The sequence below is a fragment of the Astatotilapia calliptera genome, chromosome 5, assembly GCF_964374335.1.
Source record: "Astatotilapia calliptera chromosome 5, fAstCal68.1, whole genome shotgun sequence".
In the NCBI taxonomy this organism is placed as follows: domain Eukaryota; kingdom Metazoa; phylum Chordata; class Actinopteri; order Cichliformes; family Cichlidae; genus Astatotilapia; species Astatotilapia calliptera.
Window position 1 is genome coordinate 14,326,957 of NC_137426.1, and position 22,094 is coordinate 14,349,050.

Consider the following 22,094-nt stretch of genomic DNA (forward strand, 5'->3'; position numbering starts at 1 on the left):
TCATATAATTGTTGCAAGTTCAGAAATACCAAGATACAGATTATACAAGGCAGAACAGACTTCTGATGTTGTACCAAACAGGTTCTGATTAACAATTCTCTCAACCTGAACTGAAACATTTTGTGCCTTCTTAAACAAACTTGAATGAGTTGGCAGGCTGTATGAAGTCTTCTTGTAAACTAAAATTATGCTTCAACATTGCTCACTGGGGGATCAATGAATTGCACTATTTTCTAGGCCATAAGCCACCTGCAAAGGTCTTACAAAAAGAAAAAAAATGAAAACCTACAGCATCCATGTTTACTAGCTTGCAATCAAGCCCCGACTTCTTGGCACACTGCAGTTTCTCTTGGCATGTTAGGGTCTACCACTGAATGACTGTAGTGTGACACTACTGGAAAAACTGAATATGCAAGTCAAGAGGAATGTATCTAAAACCTTCCACATTTTCACCACTCTACTAATCTGTATGCAAGTTTATCTTCTGTAATTCATGATGCTGTAATTTCTGTTTAAGTGACCGTTCTCCAACATCTACAAGTCAGACATGATACTAACGCTGGTATTGGTACTGGATCCATACCATCATGACAGGATCGATACTTTACTTTTTTCCTCTAAGTACAGCATGTAGCCCACTGAATTGTGTTAAATAAATTATTTTTTAGGAAATGAAAAAATATACCTTAAACATGCACCAAAAAAAGATCTGAACGTTTTGAGTTGACTGTATATTTTATTTAAATCCATTAGCACATTTAAGGAACAGAAGATGACCCAAAGTGCTTTATAAACAGGCACATTTACATTCCAGGTCTCAAAGAACCCCAACTTCAAAATACAGAAGCTGAAAGTTGTGTTTTGTTGTGTTAACTTATTAATGTGGAAATTGTAAATCGTAGTGATTTAGTGGTCGATTATGATTCACCCTATAAATCATTACACACTGCCCTCCCCTACATATGCTGCCTTTATAAGTTAAAAGTATTGGTATTGGCAATACTGGCTCTGTATTTTTTTTGGGTATTGGATCGATACCAAAATCTGCAGTATTGCACACCAATACTAAACACAGCAACATAACCCTCCCACCAACAAGCATGTGGGAGGTGGAACACTAGTTACAACACTATTGGTAAGCATATTTGAATAATGTTTATATGGAATTAATTTGTACAAGTAATTCCTTCTAGTAGCCTATCACACTTTATTTTATTTTTTTTAATTTAGACTGACAAAAAGTCCTGTAATCTGCTGCCAATTTAGAGAAAACACAAAAGTTTATTTATTCTGACTCATTCTTTTTTGAACAGATTTTGGAATTTCCAACAGACAAACGTCATTGATTGGTTATGGTGGCAATGACAGTTCTTACAAAGAAAATCAGTTTAAATAAACTAAAAAAAAATAAATAAATAATAGGACTTTCGTATAGCGAAGATCAGAACTAGCCAAGAAAATTGTGTGATGTTTTAAAAAGTTATTCAATTTCCCATTCTCTGAACCAAAGAAAAGCAAAAAACAACATTTGGGAAATTCCAACCATTAATCCAATCTTAATGGATTCAGAGTTGCTGAGGTCTGGAGCCTATGCCAGCTGGGTGAGTATATGAAAAACCGTAAACCTTATATGTTGGAGATTTTGATCGATTCAGAACGCAAAAATGTTCGTTCATTTTTTATTTATTTTTTGCTACTTGGATTCAAGTAGCAGGAACTACAGTTTATCTGTGACCTATGAAGGAAACATGTGATGAGGCGGTTTACAAATTTTGTCTACAGATTGTATCCTAAAGGCTGTTAATCAATTCACTGTCAACCCTCTCACTTATACACACACACACACATTTTCTTTAGCACTCCCTGATTCAATATTTCCAATAATAACCAGAACTACAAGAAATCATTTCAAAATCTTGGCTGAGACTAAACAGAGAATCCCACATTAAAATGTGTCATGGTCTTAACCATGACACAGAGCCTTTTACAGCCTTAGTTACAGACAAATTTGCATTTCTTCTATACATTTTCAACAAAATTATTAGACTTCTCAGATGACCTGAGATGTTACCTGAGGACATGCAAACCGAAAAGCACCCACAGGCTACAGTAGGATTTAAATTAGTGACTGCTTTTTGTTCAAGTTTTTGTTGAGTATGTCCAGCAGACTAATCACAGCCATTAAAAATGTTTAATTAACTGTTCATTATTTATTAACATCAACAGCATAATCTTCATTAGTTGAAGTAAACAAAAATAGCATTAGATTAAACCTGATATGTAAAAAGCTTTTTCTGGTGAACTAGAGCACTTTATGGCATTTGCCTGATAGAACGCAATCGAAGGTTCTTTAACACACAAAATTAGCCATGTTGTCACTTAGCCCGACTTATGGTGAGGAGGTATACCCTGGACAGTTTGCCACTCAATCACTGGGCCATCAAAGAAAGGCAGATAGAACGAGCAATGTACTGACAATTAGCTAGGGGCTTGTCCTGCCACATACCATCCTTTAGTAGCACAATGGTTAATGGTTTTTACTTGATATTCTATCCCACCCACATACTGTCCACGGAGAGTTAACAGCGCTAATTAGCTCCCTCATGATGTTACTAAAATAAAAAGAGAAACAGTGAAAGATCACATTGTGAGGAGAAAGAAAGAGAGAAAACATTTATCTTGATTTGCTGTGAGTCACATAAAAACACAGAGCAAGATGATAACAACTGGGCCACAGACAGTAACGTGTCAACTGTGTGTGTGTGTGTGTGTGTGTGTGTGTGTGTGTGTGTGTGTGTGTGTGTGTGTGTGTGTGGTTACCTCTGGTTCCGGTCGCCATGTCTGCCACCTTCTGAAAAGCATCCAGGAAGGCTCCGGTCACCACGATGGTCGTTCTGAAACAAACAACACGTGTTACCTGTCGTGCTTAATGTACACATAACATGATTCCATCATGCTATCATTTGTTCAGGTTTAGAAAGCAAAAGACGCCACTGCATTAACTCCTCCAAGAAAAGCCCAACACACAGTGTCATGGCAACATGCGTAGGTAGACGATCAACTGGTTGAAAGCACAAGCATGACATTGTAAAGAACCAACAACTCTTTAGATGGATTAAGTTAAATACCACACAAAAACCTCCTTTTTAGATTTTTACTAGCTTTAGTAAATACGCTCTATCGCACTGATGAGGTGTCTTGCAGAGCTTATTTGTGCTTCGGGTCTCAATCAAGTTTCAAAGAGACACAGGCTCACAATTTAATGGGCATTGCGTCCACACTTCCGTTGGATGGTAACGTTTAAAACGAAAAAAGTCTCTCACTCTCTGATGAACATTTGCATGAGGCTGGAACTGTGGTCACGCTCAGACTCACTGAGGACCACGAAGCCGCCAACGCAAACAAATTAGATGTGACGAGAAGGACAAAATCTTAAATGAGTTCACACTTGAGCAGTGTTTATCAGAAGTTCCCATTTCAGAGGGTGCACACTGGTATCAGGCATGGCTTATTTGATACAGAATCATAAACAAAGTGACTACAGCATACAGTATGTACCTTTGGGGTTTGGACAAACTGTTAAAATCTGCAACAGTGGGAATAAATAGGTCAGGTAATCAGACACATAAGTGCCACCATAAGAACTTTTTCTAAATCTGAAAGACACACACACACACACACACACACACACACACACACACAAAATCAGAAGATGCATCCCGAACAAGCCTCTGCACTACTCGAGGAAAAAAAAACAACCCCCCCCCCCCTTTTATTATGAAAGTCAGTCTGGTGAAGATAAATGAGTCCAATCACAAGCAAAGGCCAGTGTTAGGAGTGCAACTGGAGACCTTGAGAGGCGCACATCAGCTACATCAATGGATCTTTTGTCTGTGTATGTGTGTCAATTACCAGTCAGGTCTATGCTTCTATAGCTGCGCAAGTGCATGTATGCACACGCACACACAGTCATTATCTCTGAAAGCCAAACTAAGAAGATCATATGACACTCCTGTCTCTAGTTTGTGCATCTGACCTCAGTGGAAATTCTCTTTCATATTAAGACCAAAGAGTTCTTTCTCTCTCTCTCTCTCTCTCTCTCTCACACACACACACACACACACACACACACACACACACACACACTTAACAATGCAGTTCACAAACAGGATAGGCTGAAGACAACAATCCAATTTACAACAACTTTTTAGAAAATATGGAAGAATAAAAGTGTAAACATTAAAAAATAAATAGTCAAATGACTCAACAAATTAATGAACCAATTACAATAATAATAATAATAATAATAATGATAATAATAACAGCAACAACAACAACAACAATAGTAAATGCTATACAAGCACTGCTCAGTGGTTATTTGATAAGCTGGAAATATAAAGCTCACATCTAAGTCCTCATGTTTTTAAATCAGATATTGGGTTTGTATCTGTGACATTATGTTTTTTCCTATACAAACTGAGACAGACTAATTTTGTTATTTAAAGATTGCATTAAACACTCTGCAGGTTAGTGCAGGATACAGGTTAGTTTGCTGTACTGTGATGGATTTAAAGTAAACAACAGTGTATTGGACTGGTGCACAGTGGCTGTGGTTTCATGGTCAGAGTTAGGTTACATCAAGTGTAGCAGAGATTGGTTTAATTTTAGTTGATGATGCTTAGATCCACTTAATGAATTCCATCTTCATACCAACTTTATACCATCTTGAAAAAAGACAGCATGAACTGGAGTCGTGTTTTCTTAACTGTCTGTGCTCAAGTGCCTTTAAATATATTTTATTATACCACACTGTTTAAATCGTATTTACCAATTTGCTGTGCCCATATGATTTTGCATGTTGTCCTATCAATGCACCAGCAGTAGACTTATAAAGGTAGGAATAAATCTGGTGCATTAACCAGAGAACATGTTAATTGGTGCACACTGTCCATAATTATATATAATAACTGAACAGAAGTAACTAACAATAATTTAATTTAATAACTTTCCAAAAACACCTAATAACAGTCCCAGCATTGACAATAATGTGTTGTAGCACATAGACACACAGTCAGACTACAAGAAACATATAATATAATTAAACACGCTCTTGAAGCTCTGTATGTGCAAATATGTATTTGATCTTCTCCATCTAAATCCCTCACTGAATGAACACTCTGGTGGTGCTGCAGAAAAACACAGAGTCCCAAATACTTTAGCAAGACTGAAAACCCCACTGGAGCCTAAGAGAGGCTTCAGCTTGTCTTTTCAGCTTGTAACTGCTGCTTTAAAGTTAAACTACAGATCTACAGACCAGAGTCTGACTGTTTTGTTTGTTTGTTTTTTTTAGCTGAAATCTCTAATTAGCCCAACTGCAGAAACATATTTTTTGCTATTAAAAATGGTGCAGCAATGAGCCATCACTGATAAAAGATGTCAAGTGAAACGGACTTGTTATATTTATTATAACTGTAAACTCATTTGAATCTTTCATTTTTAAAGAAGTGTTATGTCATCATGTCTGTTATCAGCAAAATTTCTCTGCTAGTCAAGCTTAACAGTTCATGCATGAAAAGAGACAGGAAAAATGGAGTTAACTGTTTCATCACCCTCGATGATCAGCCTGAAAGTTAAACTTTATTTTGTCAATTCTGTACTACAAGGAAATACGTTTATGCGAATTCCAGTGAATATTTATATTTACACATATATCCTAAATGTGTGCCCAGTATGCAGAAGAGTCCAACTCTTCTGCATGCCTCAAGCTATTTGTTGTCAAAACTTCCTCCTTTTGACTACGATTACAGCATTTTACCAGCTCAACTGCATCAGACAATGTTCCATTTTGAGGCCTTTGGACCTCTTGCAAATCATGACATGCCTGTATTTTGTGTTTTCATAATTCAAGCTATGAAATACTACCTGGTGAAGTTTTAGTGTTAATGAGGCTAGAAGGTATCGAGAAAAAGTGAATTAATAAACAAACAAACAATCTTTATTGGTGGCTGTATGAATAAATATAACTGTGAAGTTAATGTGTGAAATAAAGCTTTGTGTGTGCAAATTATCCACAGCTGATCTTTTAAGTAGCATTAAACATTAGAGCAAAGTGGATGCCCTTTATTTATGCCTGTATCTGTAGCTTTGTGTGTGCATAGCTGGCTGACTGGCAGGGCTAATGGACTGTGACTGGCTACAGCAAGCAGAGCGATGCTTATCAAAGTAAACTGGCCTACTGGGAAATTCAGCAATTATACTGTCATTAAACCAAGCCAGCTACTGGACAGAATTAGCCTGGGTCAGAACATGTGCAGCTTTCATGTAAAACGACAGAATACAACAATGACCAGTAGGGCTGTTTGATATAACGATATATATCGGATGACGATATAAAAACCTCTATAGTTTCATTTTACGCTATCGTTTGTTTCGTGGTGTCGCAAAATAAACTGTTTACGGCAATATTTTTTCACCCTTTTGATCATGGTTTTGATGGTCACTGTAGTGGCTATATTAATTTCTTAAAGTTCTCTCTTTCTCTTATATTTAATATAACCACACTACAGACGGACAAGCGCCTGTTTTTATGCGTTGTGGTTAGCAACAACAACGGTAACAGCATCGCATGTCCGCTTGTTTATGTTCCACATAAACCTTTCACAATAAAGCTCAAGATCCTTTTGAGACTTTTCAAAATAAACTGAATCACATGAAAGAGCAGATTATTTACGGATGAGAAGTAAAAAAAAAAAAAAAAAAAAAAGAGCCGCCGGGTGCTAAAAATAAACCTTAGACTCAAACGTTAGAACAGGCTTTTCTCCGCAGCACGCCGTGTAATAAATACTCAAAGAAAACGGCGGCCGTTACAACTTATGTCTAAAAATGTATAGTTTCATGCATCGGTTAAAACATCGGTCTCCAACCTTTTATGCGCCACGGACCGGTTTATGGCCGACAATATTTTCACGGACTGGCCTTTAATGTGTGGAAATTACGGAGGCTATCACTTATCACCTGACCAAAGATATGGCTCCCATTAACACTGTGCAAAACGAGGGATTTAGGAAAATGATCAACACCCTAGACAAACGCTACACAGTGCTGTCCCGCAACTATTTTTCTATTGTTGCACTACCTGCTCTAAACACGCAGTGTCGAGCAACGGTGGAGACGGAATTTCAAGCAGTACAACATTTTGCGGCAACAACAAAACGTGAGACATTTGTTGTTTTTATGTTTATTTCATGTTCAGTCTCAACTGTTACGAAGTTGATGAGCAGTTAATAAGTGCAATAAATATTTATACTGGAAAAGAAAATCGTGAGAGAATCGTGATCTCAATTCTAAGCCAAAAAAATCGTGATTCTCATTTTATGCAAAATCGTGCAGCCCTACCTTACACTCTAAAAATCTCTTAGTCTCTTAATCTCTAAAAGCCCAAATCTCTTAGTGTTTCATCTGCGACCTAAAACTGATGTCACAACGACACAAGACAGGATGCGGTTGATTTGTCATCGTGGGCAAATATTTTCTATGGAAAAACGAACTGAAAAAACATGACTAAGTATTTGGCAACATGCCATCCAATTATAGTTCAGGGAAACTGACAATGTTCTGCTGAGTTGCAGGATGATCAACAAGATTTTCTGACTGATAAAAGATATCAAACAGTCACATTCCTATTTTAAATAGGGATGGTCATGACCTTCATATATTTAAACTATGAAGTTATTAAAAAAAATTCTGGTTCATTTAGCAATTTTTTCCCTTTTAAGATAAATAATTTCCCTTACTAATAGGGGTGGGCAGTAGAAACTGTATACGGTAGAAACGATATGAATTTGGCCAACGGTAGAGATTTTGACTATACCGCTCTACCGCGAAAGTGCATGTTGATAGTGTCATCAAGCTGCGCCTGCTTTGGTCGAAAGCATCGCAGCAGCTGCAAGCAGTATCATCTGCAAATTATGCTGGGCAACAGTAATAGTGAAGAGAGGAAGCACGTTTTGGAATTTGAAGAAAGCCAAAAACTGCGCTTGAATGTTGAATTCTCTCGCAGCTGCTCTATTCCCATGTTGTTGCAGTATATTAATAACTAACCTCGTATTGTGGATGGATTATCTCAGTTGTTGTCCTGACTGAAGTTTGGTTCGTTTACAGCATCCTGCCATGCGATTGCATTTGACCCTCACATTAACTTTTATCGAGTGGAAAGAAGTTAGCGTTCATCCTCTAGCTTCACTGTTTATGTTATGCTAACATAGCTGTGTCACTAGCAATCACGTAGCACATCATTATATATTATATACTGAGGCTCCTGACTACGGAAGCCGTAATGCTCCGGCAATCCATCAAGTGGTGTGGCTTCGTAGTTCACCAAAGTGGTACTAAAACATTTTTGATAGATTTTTGAGGGTCGTGTCACACATAAAATCGGTTCAAGGTCAGTAAGCACAACCAGAATTCATACATAAGGCACACCGGATTATAAGGCGCACTTTCGATTTTCGAGAAAATTAAAGGATTTTAATTCCACCTTTATGGTGCAGAAAATACGGAAGAAAAAATATATTGCGATATATATCATTACTGCAAATGCTTCAAATTATACCGCGATATGGATTTTAGGCCATATCGCCCAGCCCTACTTACCAACACCAAAAACAGTTTGCAAGTCACTATTAACTCATTCACTGCCAGCCATTGGCAGTGAATGAGTTAAACCCATTGACTCATTCACTGCAACTGACGGCTAGAGACGTCAATGGCAGTGAATGAGTTAAACAACAAAAATATAACACTCGGTAGTGAGAGAATAAATAGAGGAGAAACATGCAAAACTGTTAAAACTAACATGTCACTGTGACACACTTATGACATGTTCAACAGCTTGTCTTTGATGATTTGATGAGTGGTTGAAAACAGTATCGTTGCGTGAAACGGCAATATCTGGTTTTATACAATAGGTTATGACCAAAAATTTGTGATACAGTTAGGAGACCTCATCTATGGGCTCAAAATGTGGTCATAAATATTTTGTACTTGTAAATCGGTTTTGTACTTGTAAAAAAGATTTGTATGTGTAAAAACAAATTTGTGTGTGCATAAAAAAAGATTTGTATGTGTAAAAAAAATTTGTGCGTGCGTAAAAAAGATTTGTGTGTGGACTTAGCCCAAAAAAAACCCTGCAAGTTACAACTACGAATTTTGACCCTATTTTTCTTCCTTTAAGCTGATTGGTCAATGTCATGTCAATCACAAATTAAACAATCCAATCAGAGAACAGATGGGTTTGGCTGTCGGAGGGGCACTTTTTTGAACTGCAGGTCCTTGAAGGGTAATCTCTATATAAATATCCGATAGCAGCTAGGTCCCCTTACTTTCAGCAGCTGTTGAAAGGATAAAGTTGTGGTATGTCAGTGGTTAGAAATACCATTATTACTTTAGGATTAGTTTAACACAACGTCAGGGCTGACCCGGGACCATTGCTGTGAGTCACAGTGCGCAGCATAAAAGTCCTTTCACATCGGACGCAGGATGTGCTGCTAATGCTAACTGCTAACTAAAAGCAAAGGATCCAGAATTTGTTGCTGGCTGCTGGGCTCTGTGGGTTTTTGCAGCAGCTCTACCTGTACTAGATGCACCTGCTCCTTGTCGTTTTTATCTCTGACTTCATGTGAACTACAAGAGTTTGTGGGTTTTTTTTGCTAGTTCTTCAAATGTTCAATAAAAACATCTATGCTAATTCATAACGAAGAAAGCTTTGTAATGAAGACTGTCATTTCCAAAACACTGCCCCCCCCCGCGTCCGCAGCGCTGGTGAAAAGGCTGTGGAAGTCCCTGTATTAAACACGTAGTCCTGTGACACAAAAATCACCAAACTCGGACGACCACAGACTGTTTTACTTCGTGGTGATGAAGTAAAATGCTGGGTTGGCATGTAAAAGGGCATTTATTCCCTTCAAAGACCTGCAGTTCAAAAAAAGCGCCCCTCCGACAGCCAAACCCATCTGTTCTCTGATTGGATTGTTACATTTGTGATTGACATGACATTCACCAATCAGATGAAAGGAAGAAAAATAGGGTCAAAATTCGTAGTTGTAACTTGCAGGGGTTTTTTTTGGCTAAGTCCACACACAAATCTATTTTACGCACACAAATTTTTTTTACAAGTACAAAACTGATTTACAAGTACAAAATATTTATGACCACATTTTGAGCCCATACTCATCTACAGGTTAATCTGCTCTACAGGTGAAAATGTTTCATGTTAATAATGAGCTGCTGATTTAAAAACACACACAAAAAAGGGGTTAAAATGTGCCTCTTACCTGAGCTGTGACTGCAGTTTATTTCCTTTGGATACAAAGTCCTCCCATGTAGGATAACTGGCCTGCGGGGGGGAAATGAGAAGACAAATGAGGGCATTAAACCTCTGTAACACAAGTCAGGATGCAACAAGATTCCTTAAATCTAAAAGAGATGTTAACAATATTTCTTTCACAGCCATAATCCTGAAGGAGTTGTAGCCTTAACGAAGGGAGAAAGGGGCATTATTTAGGTATTAGTATTAAACTTGCCAGACATTTGTCTGCACAGGACTGGAATGTGTAGAAAACAAATCACACAAAACTGAACAGAGACGCGTAAAGCTGAAACATTTGACCTATTTGAATCCAACAGGAGCATTCAACATCAACACTCTGTGAAACAAAAACTGAAAAATTACAGTCCTAAGGGGAGTTCATATTCCAACAAACTATGTTAAGAGAAAGAAAGGTGCTACAGAAAATATGTTGTCAGTGCTTTAGCAGAGCATTACAGCTGCAGTATTAAATCCAGTGAGGATTAATGGACTCCACTTAAATGAATTTGGGATTTAATCAAAATGAAAATCAGGATGACAGAAAGAGAACAGAGGTCTGAAATGTACAAATGCGGGGGGGGGGGGGGGGGGGGGGGGGGGCAGCATGAAGGTATTAAAGAAAGTAAAACATTTAGGTCAAATGAGATGGAAAATCTAAAAATAAATACTGAATATAAGTGAAAGGTTTGACAAAAACCTTGTTTTCTATTTTGCTGGATAGTTTATTGCCAGTTTTCAGTTAACTAATGACAGATTTAAGCAATAAATGCAGCTCTTAACTGAATCCTAGGGGATCTAACATTCACATATATTTAGAGTTCTCCAGATTTTCTCTAACATAACAAAAAAAAACAAAGCAATTATCAGCTGTTCGGCATGTTACTTTTTGCTTCTAGATGCGTGTTATGACAGGGGATGGGGATTCTGAGCCTGACAACTAATGAGCAGAAACACCCGAGTGGCGCTAAACATGAGCAAACTAATGTTCTTATGCAGATGTCGCTGATTTGCCATGAAACTGCAGTTCACACTCTGAATCCATCATAATGTTCATGATGTCAGTTTTAACCTGCACTCAAAAAAAACAAACACTGAAAACATGAGAAATTCAACTGATTAATCAATTAGTTGCCTAATCCCTAAAGCTTTAAATCTCCTTACCAATTTAACACACCCTAAGGGCTCAACAAAAACAAAAGATGGCATGAACACCAGGGATCTCAATGCAAAACCTACTTCACATGACGTCATCAGTGCACTAACTGCTAGCTGGAAAGCCAACATATTAAAATACCAAAGTTAGAAAAATGTTAGTAGTTTGGAGACTTGTCATGGCTACTTTTTTTGTTTTGTACAAACCCCTGGAAAAAAATCTTGGGAGCACCAAATGTGCTTACTTGCAACAAATAAACACATCCCACATAACAGGCAAAACTACTTTTTTTGTGAAACATACTTCAAGCAAATCAAATTAGCTTAATTAATTGCATCTTTAAACATATATATCATAATCAGTTCTTTGGTCAACAGCCTGAACTGCTCGAGAAACTGACTTCTTTTTTGAAAGGAGTTGTATAATGCATTCCAGCTCTCTTTTTGAGGCCATGCTTACTTTCGATCAGCCAGGTCCAACTGCTTGTCAAGGTTTGCAAACATGCTCTGGTAACTGATTTACATATTCAGATTTATTCGAGTATTTGTTTTAGAAATGTGTTCATTTTCCCTCTACTCTGTCTGGAAAAAAATGTAAAACTAAAAATTTAACTGAATTTGCTTCAGGGATCTTTTACAAAGCCAGAATATTCAGCTATTAAAACAGTTGTGTGTCATATCTGTGATTTATTTACAATTTAACTTTTTGTATAATTTCTTAAAATTTTTAGTTTAATTTTTTTTGCAGTTTGTATATTTGTTTGTGACTTAAATAACAAACTGTTAAAGTGTGGCAAACAAAAAAAAAAATCTCCCTGTCGACTTCATTCTCTCTGTGTCATTGTCAGTACTTTTAGTTTAAGAAGAAGAAGAAGAAGAAAGTGTACTTTATTGGTCCCCGTGGGGAAAATCCCTCTCTGCATTTAACCCATTCACTCAGTGAAGCAGTGGGCAGCCACTGGGCGCCCGGGGAGCAGTGTGTAGGGACGGTACCTTGCTCAGGGGTACCTCAGGGTAGCTGTTCAGGGGAATCGAACCCCCGACCTTCCGATCATGGGGCCACCACTCTACCTACTGAGCTATCCCTGCCCTGTTTAACACTTATTAGGAAACTTTTATTGCATTTGCGCTACCATAACATGTTGCAGTCAACTCCACTCACATCATTTCAGTTCAACCTTTTATATTTAACTTCCAAAGTTGGGAAAGTGATGTTTAAGTCTAACTTGATGTTGATTAAGACACAAGAATAATTACTCAGGCACTTCTTCAAAGTGAGTAAAACAGCTTTTAAATTTAACACTAGTATCACAGCAGGTCTCTGTAACAAAAAAGAAAAATAAAGAGACCATTGTTTTGGAGCTGGAAAAAAGATTAATTATTAACATATCTTGTTGGCATTTACCGTTGAGGGGTCAAAGCTACTTCTTTATCTACATTTTGTAAAAGCGGCTGAATGATTATGTAATGTAACGCTGGTTCATGTAGGCTCTGACCTTGGGTTATATCTGAAGGAACAGCTGCTGGTGCAGTGTCCTGGTTATTGAATTAAAACACAGGAAAGCCCTGCTCGAACAGAGGTCCGATTCCACTTTCTCTCTCTTTATTTTCATGAACCCAGTCACCCTGTCTGTCCTCTGTCTCTGCTGGTCCACCAAGAAGAGGATAATACCGATTTAACCCCTAACACAACAACATTAGCCTCTTAGCTCTACACTGCTAAAGCCGTTAGCCAGCCCCCGCTTTACAGCTAGCCAAGTATGCACGCAGCATGGGGCTGACAGGTTTACTAGCTGCAGGGATTTAGCTGTGCATGATGAAATACTGCAGGTGGTGGGCAGAATGTCTCTGGTGAACATCTAACAGCGAGCCTGTGATGAATAGAAAATTACGAAAATTAAGAGAAAAGGAAAGACTACACTCCAAATCCATTTCTGACTTGTGGGTGGAGGAGTGATAGGATGAACTTGGAGTAAATTTGTACTGGGGTTTAAGAAAAAGCTTATATAACTTAGGATAATTAAAGTTGACTTAATTTGAAAACTTATATATACTAACATATATATTAGAGCTGGGCGATAGAACGATAACGATATGTATCGCGATATAACTTTTACTCGATAGAGAAATTAAGCTATCGCGATAGACCTCGCCGCTCTTGTCCTCTTAAAATAAAAATAAAAAAATTAAAAAAAAGGTCAGCCAATCCAAACTAAGTAGCGCAGAGCCGAACCAATCACAGCCGCAGCGTCACGTCGCGTGACTTGTTACGTACAGCATAAGTGCCAAGCCGCACGTGTGTTTGTTTGGGAAGCAGCCAGCGCGTAATGGAGGAAATGAGTGTGCCGACTAGAAAAATCAACCGAGCGTGACCGAAGAGAAAACCGATGATGGTTCCAATGCCGGAGAGATTGTCGAACGGAAGAGCCATAAAAGTTCCGTAGTGTGAAGGTATTTCAGCTATTTCAAGTCTGACAAAAAACAGAGTAGCGTGCACTGTAAATTGTGCCGAAAGCAAGTCTGGAAATACAATAAACTGGTGCATGTGTCACGCTGTGTGCCACGTTATTGTTTCGGTAAAATGGATTTCTACAATACTGTTACTGTTAATTCTACTCTCTGCAGTGTTTAAATGCTTACATATACACACAGTTACTGTCCCTCCACACATACGACTCGGTTCTGCTTCTATGCCGCAGCTTTGTTTACTTTTTCCCACCGAGGCTTCTAGACTTCTGATTGGCCAACATTTCTGCATGGTTAGGAATCTAGCGCCACCTGCTGCTTTGGCATGTTCATAGCAGCGTTTTCCTTCATTTCTGCCTTTATGTGTGGACGGGATTATTTTTTAAAACGAAAACGGAAAATCTCAGTTTTCAAAAATACCCGTGTACGTGTGGACGTAGCCTCAGTCTCTGACTGGAAGCGCTAATTCGTCATTCGGCTTTTGTCAGACTAAAGTAACTGTTAAAACTGTTTGAAAAGCTCAGCTATACAACAAGGAGAGATTGAGAATTTCCTTTTAGTTCTCAGTTTATTTGATATTGACAAAAGTTAGTCAGTTTTGTCTGTTATTCTGTAAAACAAACTAAGATTTATTTTTAGAATTAATATTTTGTTTCTAAGTGGAATTGACAATTTAGTAGTCTGTTTCGTTTGTTCTATTTTGAAACTTAAACGCTTTAGCGGCTGCCTTTTGTGTAGTTTGCAATATTTGCCTTTATTTATCTGAAAAAGTCTCATGTTCCTTAAGTACATCTACCCTGTTGAACTTATTATGGGAAATAAATATTTAAATAAAAACAAGCTGCTGATTATTTCACATTTTACTTGTGAGCAACGGCACATTTAAATCTTACAAATATAGTTATTTGGCTTATATCGTGATAGATATCGTTATCGCCTGAAATGAAAAAAACATATCGTGATATGAAAAAATCTCATATCGCCCAGCTCTAATAAATATATATATATATATATATATATATATATATATATATATATATATATATATATATATATATATATATATATATATATATGCGAGTACGTTTTTAAATTAAGTCAACTTTAATTATCCTATCTCTATCAGCATTGGCATTAACACAGTACAGAGTTGATCTGTGGAGAAACAACTTGATATATTTATTTATATTAAAGTATAACAGCAGTAACCAGTTGGTTTAACAATGTTTTAATGCAGCTTTGATTAACCAGGGCTGTAGCACTGATGGGCAACCACACCCTTCCCTCTTTCAGTGATGGGAGGTTGGAAATGAACAAGGTACAAAGCAAGCAGATGGCAGCTGAGCAAAGCAGCACTGTTTCTGGAATACCTTAATGTCAAAAACAAGCAGTCGTATGTCGCCTTTGTCAAAGTAAAACGATATAACCACTTGACTGAAGTGCTGCCTAACCGTTTTCTCCATAGGCGTGGCATTGTGTGACACTCATTTCAGAGACATTTAAAACATTTTAAAACACTACAATTTTGTTATCAAATTGTTTTAAATTTAATGAAAGTTTTTTTAAGCAACAATATATATGGCCAATGTTTAAACATGTCCATTTGATTGTGCTCAGTTCTAAATGTTTTCTGAGGCTTTTCTGCTTTTATATTTTCCAAGTTTAATCAACTAATAAATTGATCATCAAGAACATCCCTAATATTTACCATAAGCTCTCCAGAAAAATGGCTCCAACTACCCTGTTGATTCCAGAGTAGTGCTGTGTCTCTCATTTTGGATATTTGTTTGAGGACATTTTCTCCAAATGGACCTCCTTAAATTTTAACTGAAGACCTATGCTCTACATTATTCAGATTTATTCCCAGTGACGATTCCCTCCACTGACTAGACAGAGTACAACAACACTGACTTGTAATAAGGCAGTAGTCCATTGCATGCTCTGGAGATACTCTGCAAATTTAGGACCAGCCTGGTCAGGCAGTCCAAAGCAATAGATTTTGAGTTTCACATGGCAAAATATTCAAAGGGAAACTTATAAATTATATTATTTGATAGTTAATTTAAGAAACGATACTAAATCTGTGGGAAACACTGAAATTGATGTGAAATTAATTTCTAACATCTAATAGCATGAGGTCTAACCTCTTGTGCCTGGGTATATGCATGTTTTGTACTGTATGGTTGTTGAATTGTGTTGCTGCAAATCTCTGATCATTTTTGGGTTCACATATGCTTACCCAGGTTTATTAGCGTTCATATAAATTTAATCTGGTCAAACTGACATTTCTTTCCCATAGATTATGTTAAAATTTGCTTGAATTTCAAAGTAGAAATTATGACCAATGTGCTGAAGTCAAATCTAGTCTTTCTTTTATACTGCCTACAAATCTTGGTAATCCGTACTAATTAAACTTGGACTCCTTTTTAAAGTTGAGCAGACACTAAGCGTCATCCTGGACAAGAACGTCAAGCTACAAACCAAGAATGCGTACCATAAAAAGCACATCCTGCTGCTTGTATTTCAGTCTGTGCAGCTCTTGGAGGCCTCTTCTTGTTCCCCTGCCACCTCTCGGCTAAACCTAAAATTCTGCCTGGCTTTGTTGTGACTGCCAGGAATGTCACAGTCGGTTGCAGACAAAATATTCCAGCACTGGTTCTGCAGCAGGCAGGGCTGAAGAGACCGCAGGCAGCCAGAGTATCAGGGTCCACTGCAGCTTGATACTAAGAGGTTTCGAGAAGTGGTTGCTAAATTAGGGTCCCAGGACCCACAAGGGTCACTGATGATGTCCAGCGGGTTCCCCGAGACAGCTGCCGATGAAACAACTGTCTACTCTCATCTGGCTGGACAGCTATTTTTACATTTTAACTCTACTACATTTCTGGAGTGTTAGTTGAAAATGCAAATGGAAATGTTAGTGGTATTTACTGTTACTCCAAAATGCCATTTGGGTCTTTTTTCAGTTTAAATCCAAATAAGAAATTGTCCATTTCTAAAACATCAAAAGAGATGCACCTATTGAAGCTCCCAAAACCTTTCCAAGAGTGGCAAATTTAATTAAACAAAATGGTAACTCTTTACACTGCTGTTGTTAAGCACATGGGAATATCACAGCGTAGAAATATGAGCCATCTGTGTGAAAGATCCTTGATTTGGAAGCTTTCTGGTTTCCATTCGTAGTCCACTTTCAGTCCAAATTGAAATGAATTACGTTGAAAACAAGGGGAACTGCATTTGACGAAATATAACATGGAAACAACAGCCCTTTGTATGCTGATTTAGCTTTTAATTAGCTTTTTACATTTATCTATCTGCTTACAAAACCAATGAGCAACATCTGGAACAGGAAATCAAGCACTGGGTAGCTGTTGTTTGCTATGTGTTTACATTTTCTTTCCTGATTTCACCAGATGTCCTGAAATATTGACTGTTTCCCCTCACATACAAATTCAGCAGATTAGCCAAAAGATTTCTTGACTGGACAAACATCTTGAGAAAGTTGAGGGTAAACAGGAATGTTTCCTCTGGATGAGTCCGACTCTACCAGAGGAAAAGGGGAAAGATGCAGAGAAGACAGCTGGTAATGGGTATCTACAGTTAAAAAAAAAAAAAAAAAGCTCTGATAGTTAAAACTCAAGGTACTCTTAGTAAATGTTTGTGTTTATATAAGAATCTATTTTTATATATGAATAAATATTTGTCTACAATTTTTTTTAAAGAAAATCCTAAATAAATTATTGACCTGGTTGCAGGGCTTGAATTTCAGTTCTGAATTGCAGGTATTGTAAACAATATCAACATACCTGAAAATCTAGCAGGTACAACAACTGGCAATAAGTGCTGCAAAGGTAGACTAAAAATCTCCCTTAGATGTGAATGAAACTCTTGCCAATGTACACAGATAGAATAGAAAAGAACAGAACAGAAATATCCTTCACTGTTCCTCATTGGGATAATTCAGGTGTTCCAACAGAAAAGTGGCAGACAGATGGAGCAGGTTCAAACGTGCAAACTCCAAGCCATTCAGTTAGCTAAAATGCAAATTAATCAATGAGGAAACACCTCAGCAAAAAACGACTGACTCTGGAACGATTAGTTCAAACGTAAGTCCCACTGAAGCCAACGCTTACGATGTGAATCCTCAAGAACATTATATAGGTAAAGCCAAGGTGAACCATTAGTTCAAACATACATTTCTTGGTTAAGTGGCTTATAATATGTTTATGTAAATACCGTTTAAAAAAATCTGTTCAACTTGTGACCAGTGCTGAGGTGGTGACGTGATGGGACAGAGGGGATCAAGAAAAAAAGAAAAAAAAGAAGAAAAAATAAAGACAGAAAAAAGGATGACAAAGCACAATGTGAGGTAAGAATAGGACATACTGTACTTCCAATCGGTAGTATCCCTCCCCTAAAGTCTATAAATAAGATTAAAGGAAACATTTAAAGGGGAATTCCCCCAATGTTGAAAGCTAAATTTAATCCCTGAGTTGTTTTAAAATCAGTGTTAGGTTTGGTGTCTGATAATTACTATACATCTTCACTTCTTTTAATCAAACAGCTTTTATACCTGCTTTAAGCTCTGCCCAAGGAGTGGAAACTGTACGTAACCTCCACTGGCACTGACACAGTAAACTCTATTCACACAGCCTAAGCTCTCCTTGTAGAGAACACATATACATACATACATAGACAGACATACAAACACACACTGTTATCCTATCTGCTTAGTCAACCGGGCAGCATTAATAGGTATAGAATTACCTCGGTGTGTGTAGTCACCTGCCATTAGCATCTAATCCTACCACGGTAATCCTGACTTGCTCTACTGACCAACACAAAGAAATGATGCAGCGAGAGAGAGGAGAGATAGACGTGACATCTCAGGAAAGTGAGTATACTGCCCTGGTGACCTTCCTAGAGTCAAGGATTAACTCAGCCACTCATTCAACTAGTCAGCCAACCACTGAATTCATTGGTTCATTCATTCAATCAGCCAGACAGAGATATAACATGAGGTTCAGATACCAGTGAAAAGCACAATTACTGGTGCAACATACTAACGTCAATGGGATTATCAAAATAACAAAGCCATGTCAGAAATACTGAAAGAGGTTATGCTTCAGTGCCAAAACTCCTGAAACCCTATGCCACAACTTCCCCAGAAATTAGACTACATGTCACCTCAGTGAAACCCACAATAACTGCGATTGCGTTTCCTACCTCCTATGCATTTCCAAAGAAACCGCCAATATTTGAATTGACTGGACGAGGCCAAACTCAGCACCAAGTATTGTTTTGGTGGCAAAATTGCAGAGCAATGTACACACACCACATACATAAGTATAAATAAGTATAAATGATGCTTCAACACAAAAGTGTAAATTAACCATAATGCTACCCTAAGCTATGCGAACAGTTAGTGTTTCAATTACACTTTCTGCACTTGCAAGTTCACTACGGTCTGCTCGAGTCTGACAGACCTGTGAGTCTTTGAGGTTTTGTTCGTTTTTTGCCGCAAGAATTCGGCAACAGAGATTTTACGTTACACTGCATGAACTATGCATTCTGTCCATGTGGTGGACTTCCAAGAAGTACAAGAACAGAGTATAATAACAGGAATGACTATTTGGCCGTCATGTCTCCAGCTCTCCGAGAAAGTACAATCAAGGCATCAAGTAGTCTGAGACGTTCCCAAAACAGTCTGGAAAAATAGCTAATACTTGCTAATACTTCTGCAGTGCACAGCAAAAGTGCTAGAACAACAAGAGATTAAGAAGAACAGAAGCATATATGCATATGCATATATATGCATATATATGCATATATATATGCATATATATTGCTTGGTTTATTTACTATGTACTGTCTACTTAATAATTCAAGGAGTACTTAAAATAATCTTTAAGCTTTTCTTCTGCGCTGTGTAGCATTTTCCATTGAATTTCTTTCTGTCCATGTAACTGCATTTTGCTGCTGTACAAATATAGTTAAGTACTTTAGGTCTTACTTGCACTTGTGCAGCCATGCGTGCAGCTCACTGCATAGTTTGTGTGTGTGCTTTTTATGCTCCATCTTTTAGAAAACACAAATAAACTGATAAGAGTTTGTGTAGATGTGGGTATTACTGACAGACAGGAGCTGTTATTTTCCAGGACAAGCAGGTTTCACATGAGCTTCAGTTAACAAGCTTAACCTAATGAAAGGATGATATTAAGGCTAAACCTCACTTGTATCCATCAGTCAACATGCAAAAAAAATGCCATTAATTTATATAGGCAAAAAAGACTAATAAAAAAAAAAAAAAGAAATTTTAAAGAGATTTTATTGAAGAGGCTTTGACCATCCTCCAAAGGAAAATCAGACAGCTGTAATAAAAAAAATTTTTAAGACGTTAAAAAAAATTAAAGTTTTTCTATTTGAGTTTCATTTTGATGAAATGGTAAGGTGACACAGACTCATTAGTTCAAATGTGGGCTAATCATACTTGCATCCATATTCACTCCCTAAAAGGGCAGTTCTGTACAGGGAAAAACCCTATGTTTACCCTAGTGAAATGGATTAACAGGCATTGTTTGGTTTCCATCTTTCACATAGGAAGCTGAATCAACCAATTGTCTTGCTAAACCAGCAGGACCGAACAAAGCATTGCTGCAAACTGCCCAAACAACCCACAGTTACCTATGACCTCAGTGTCTTTGAGTACACCTAGAAGAGGTGCCACTTTCACCAAGTCTCAGATTATCGGATAAGAATGCAGAATGGTCTGTTTAAATGTTAACTTAATCATCGGAAACTAACCACTGTTTGAGTAAAGCATCAATCTACTTAAAAAAAACAAAAAACATCTGGTCACCTAATGCAAGCCTTCCCATCTTTTACTTCTAATTCCACAGTTTTATTAGTGGAAAAATCCACTCTTGACATGTGTGGGTCTATTGATACACACCTTCTCATAAATCACTGAGTGTCACACCGTGGAAAAGTTATTTGCTAAAACAATATGATGGCTGAAATTCCACAGAAACCAGTTTGAAAGCGAAACCTGGCGATTACGCACCACTAAGATGTGTAAGTTTTACCTTCATTTCATCTTCATTTCATTAACAGAAAACATTGTTGTAGGCTTTTTGGTTGCATTTCATTCTCAGTATCTCACTGACCTACTGGATAATGCACACAATGTTCTAATGAGCTCTTACTCTGAGCGTCATTATTTTTGTTTGTTTTATATTGTTCAATAAATCTCCAAAAATCTGTTGGATGCATGTTTAAACTTATCTAGAAAACCCAGATATACATTTTGAGTTAGACTGACCCATTTGTGAAAATTTTATACTAAAACAGCTAAAAGAAATTTTTCAAAAAATAATTTTTGTGTTTTTCAGGTTTGAAAAATGTATCTATGCTCAATTCTTAACCTAAAAATGTAAAACTGTATTGTATTATTTATTAGAATTACAAATGGCTAAATGCTCACTTGTAGCACATTCTTACATGATTGAACTTCTGACAAAAAAAGAAAAAAAAAAAAAAACAACTCCACTATGTTTATAAGAAACCGCTGAGCGACCACAGTCCCCACAGGTTGAAGATGGAAAAGTTACCAGCATCACAAAGGGGGCAAATTTCACTGTCTGGCGGGTTGACTGTGCGTTTTTCCCTGGTAGCTGAGACGGTCGCTGGGTGAGGATTTTAGTCAAAATAGTGCAATTTATGCAGTCTATGCAACACAAACTGTTTAATAAATTACATTTTTCGGGCATGAAAATACTTGCAGACGGTGAAGTTAGGAAATTTGAAGAGTCCAGTTGTTCTTGATTGCAATATTGCTTGGCTTCTTTTTGGACACAGCCTTTTCCTTCTGGAAAATTCAATCTGAGTTTGCAGCTAAATAAATGACATTTTAATTGCTTGAACAATTTATATCTCTGTGTGTTCTTTATAAAGAACTTGTCCCGTTTATAAATATCAACTGAACCACAGGTTTCCAAAGTAGTATGTCAAAAAGTAATCTGGCAAACCATCTGTCGATACAAAAATCAGTAGCAATAATCCGAAAGCTCACAAGCTATAAAGTCCCAGGGGCAGCAGATGTTCACACCTTGGG

At 37.5% G+C, this 22,094-nt stretch overlaps 1 protein-coding gene across 2 annotated transcripts in view; it reads right to left on the reverse strand.

Annotated features, from left to right (window-relative positions):
- The window catches only part of mtss1 (MTSS I-BAR domain containing 1), a 98,887-nt gene that overhangs the window by 44,218 nt on the left and 32,575 nt on the right, over nucleotides 1-22,094 (reverse strand). For both annotated transcript variants that reach the window (XM_080301204.1, XM_080301205.1), the window contains exons 2-3: nucleotides 10,332-10,393; nucleotides 2,821-2,894 (exon numbers count right to left, since the gene is read on the reverse strand). In XM_080301204.1, coding sequence (XP_080157330.1) covers nucleotides 2,821-2,894; nucleotides 10,332-10,393 — 136 coding nt within the window. The remainder of the gene's footprint in view (nucleotides 1-2,820; nucleotides 2,895-10,331; nucleotides 10,394-22,094) is intronic.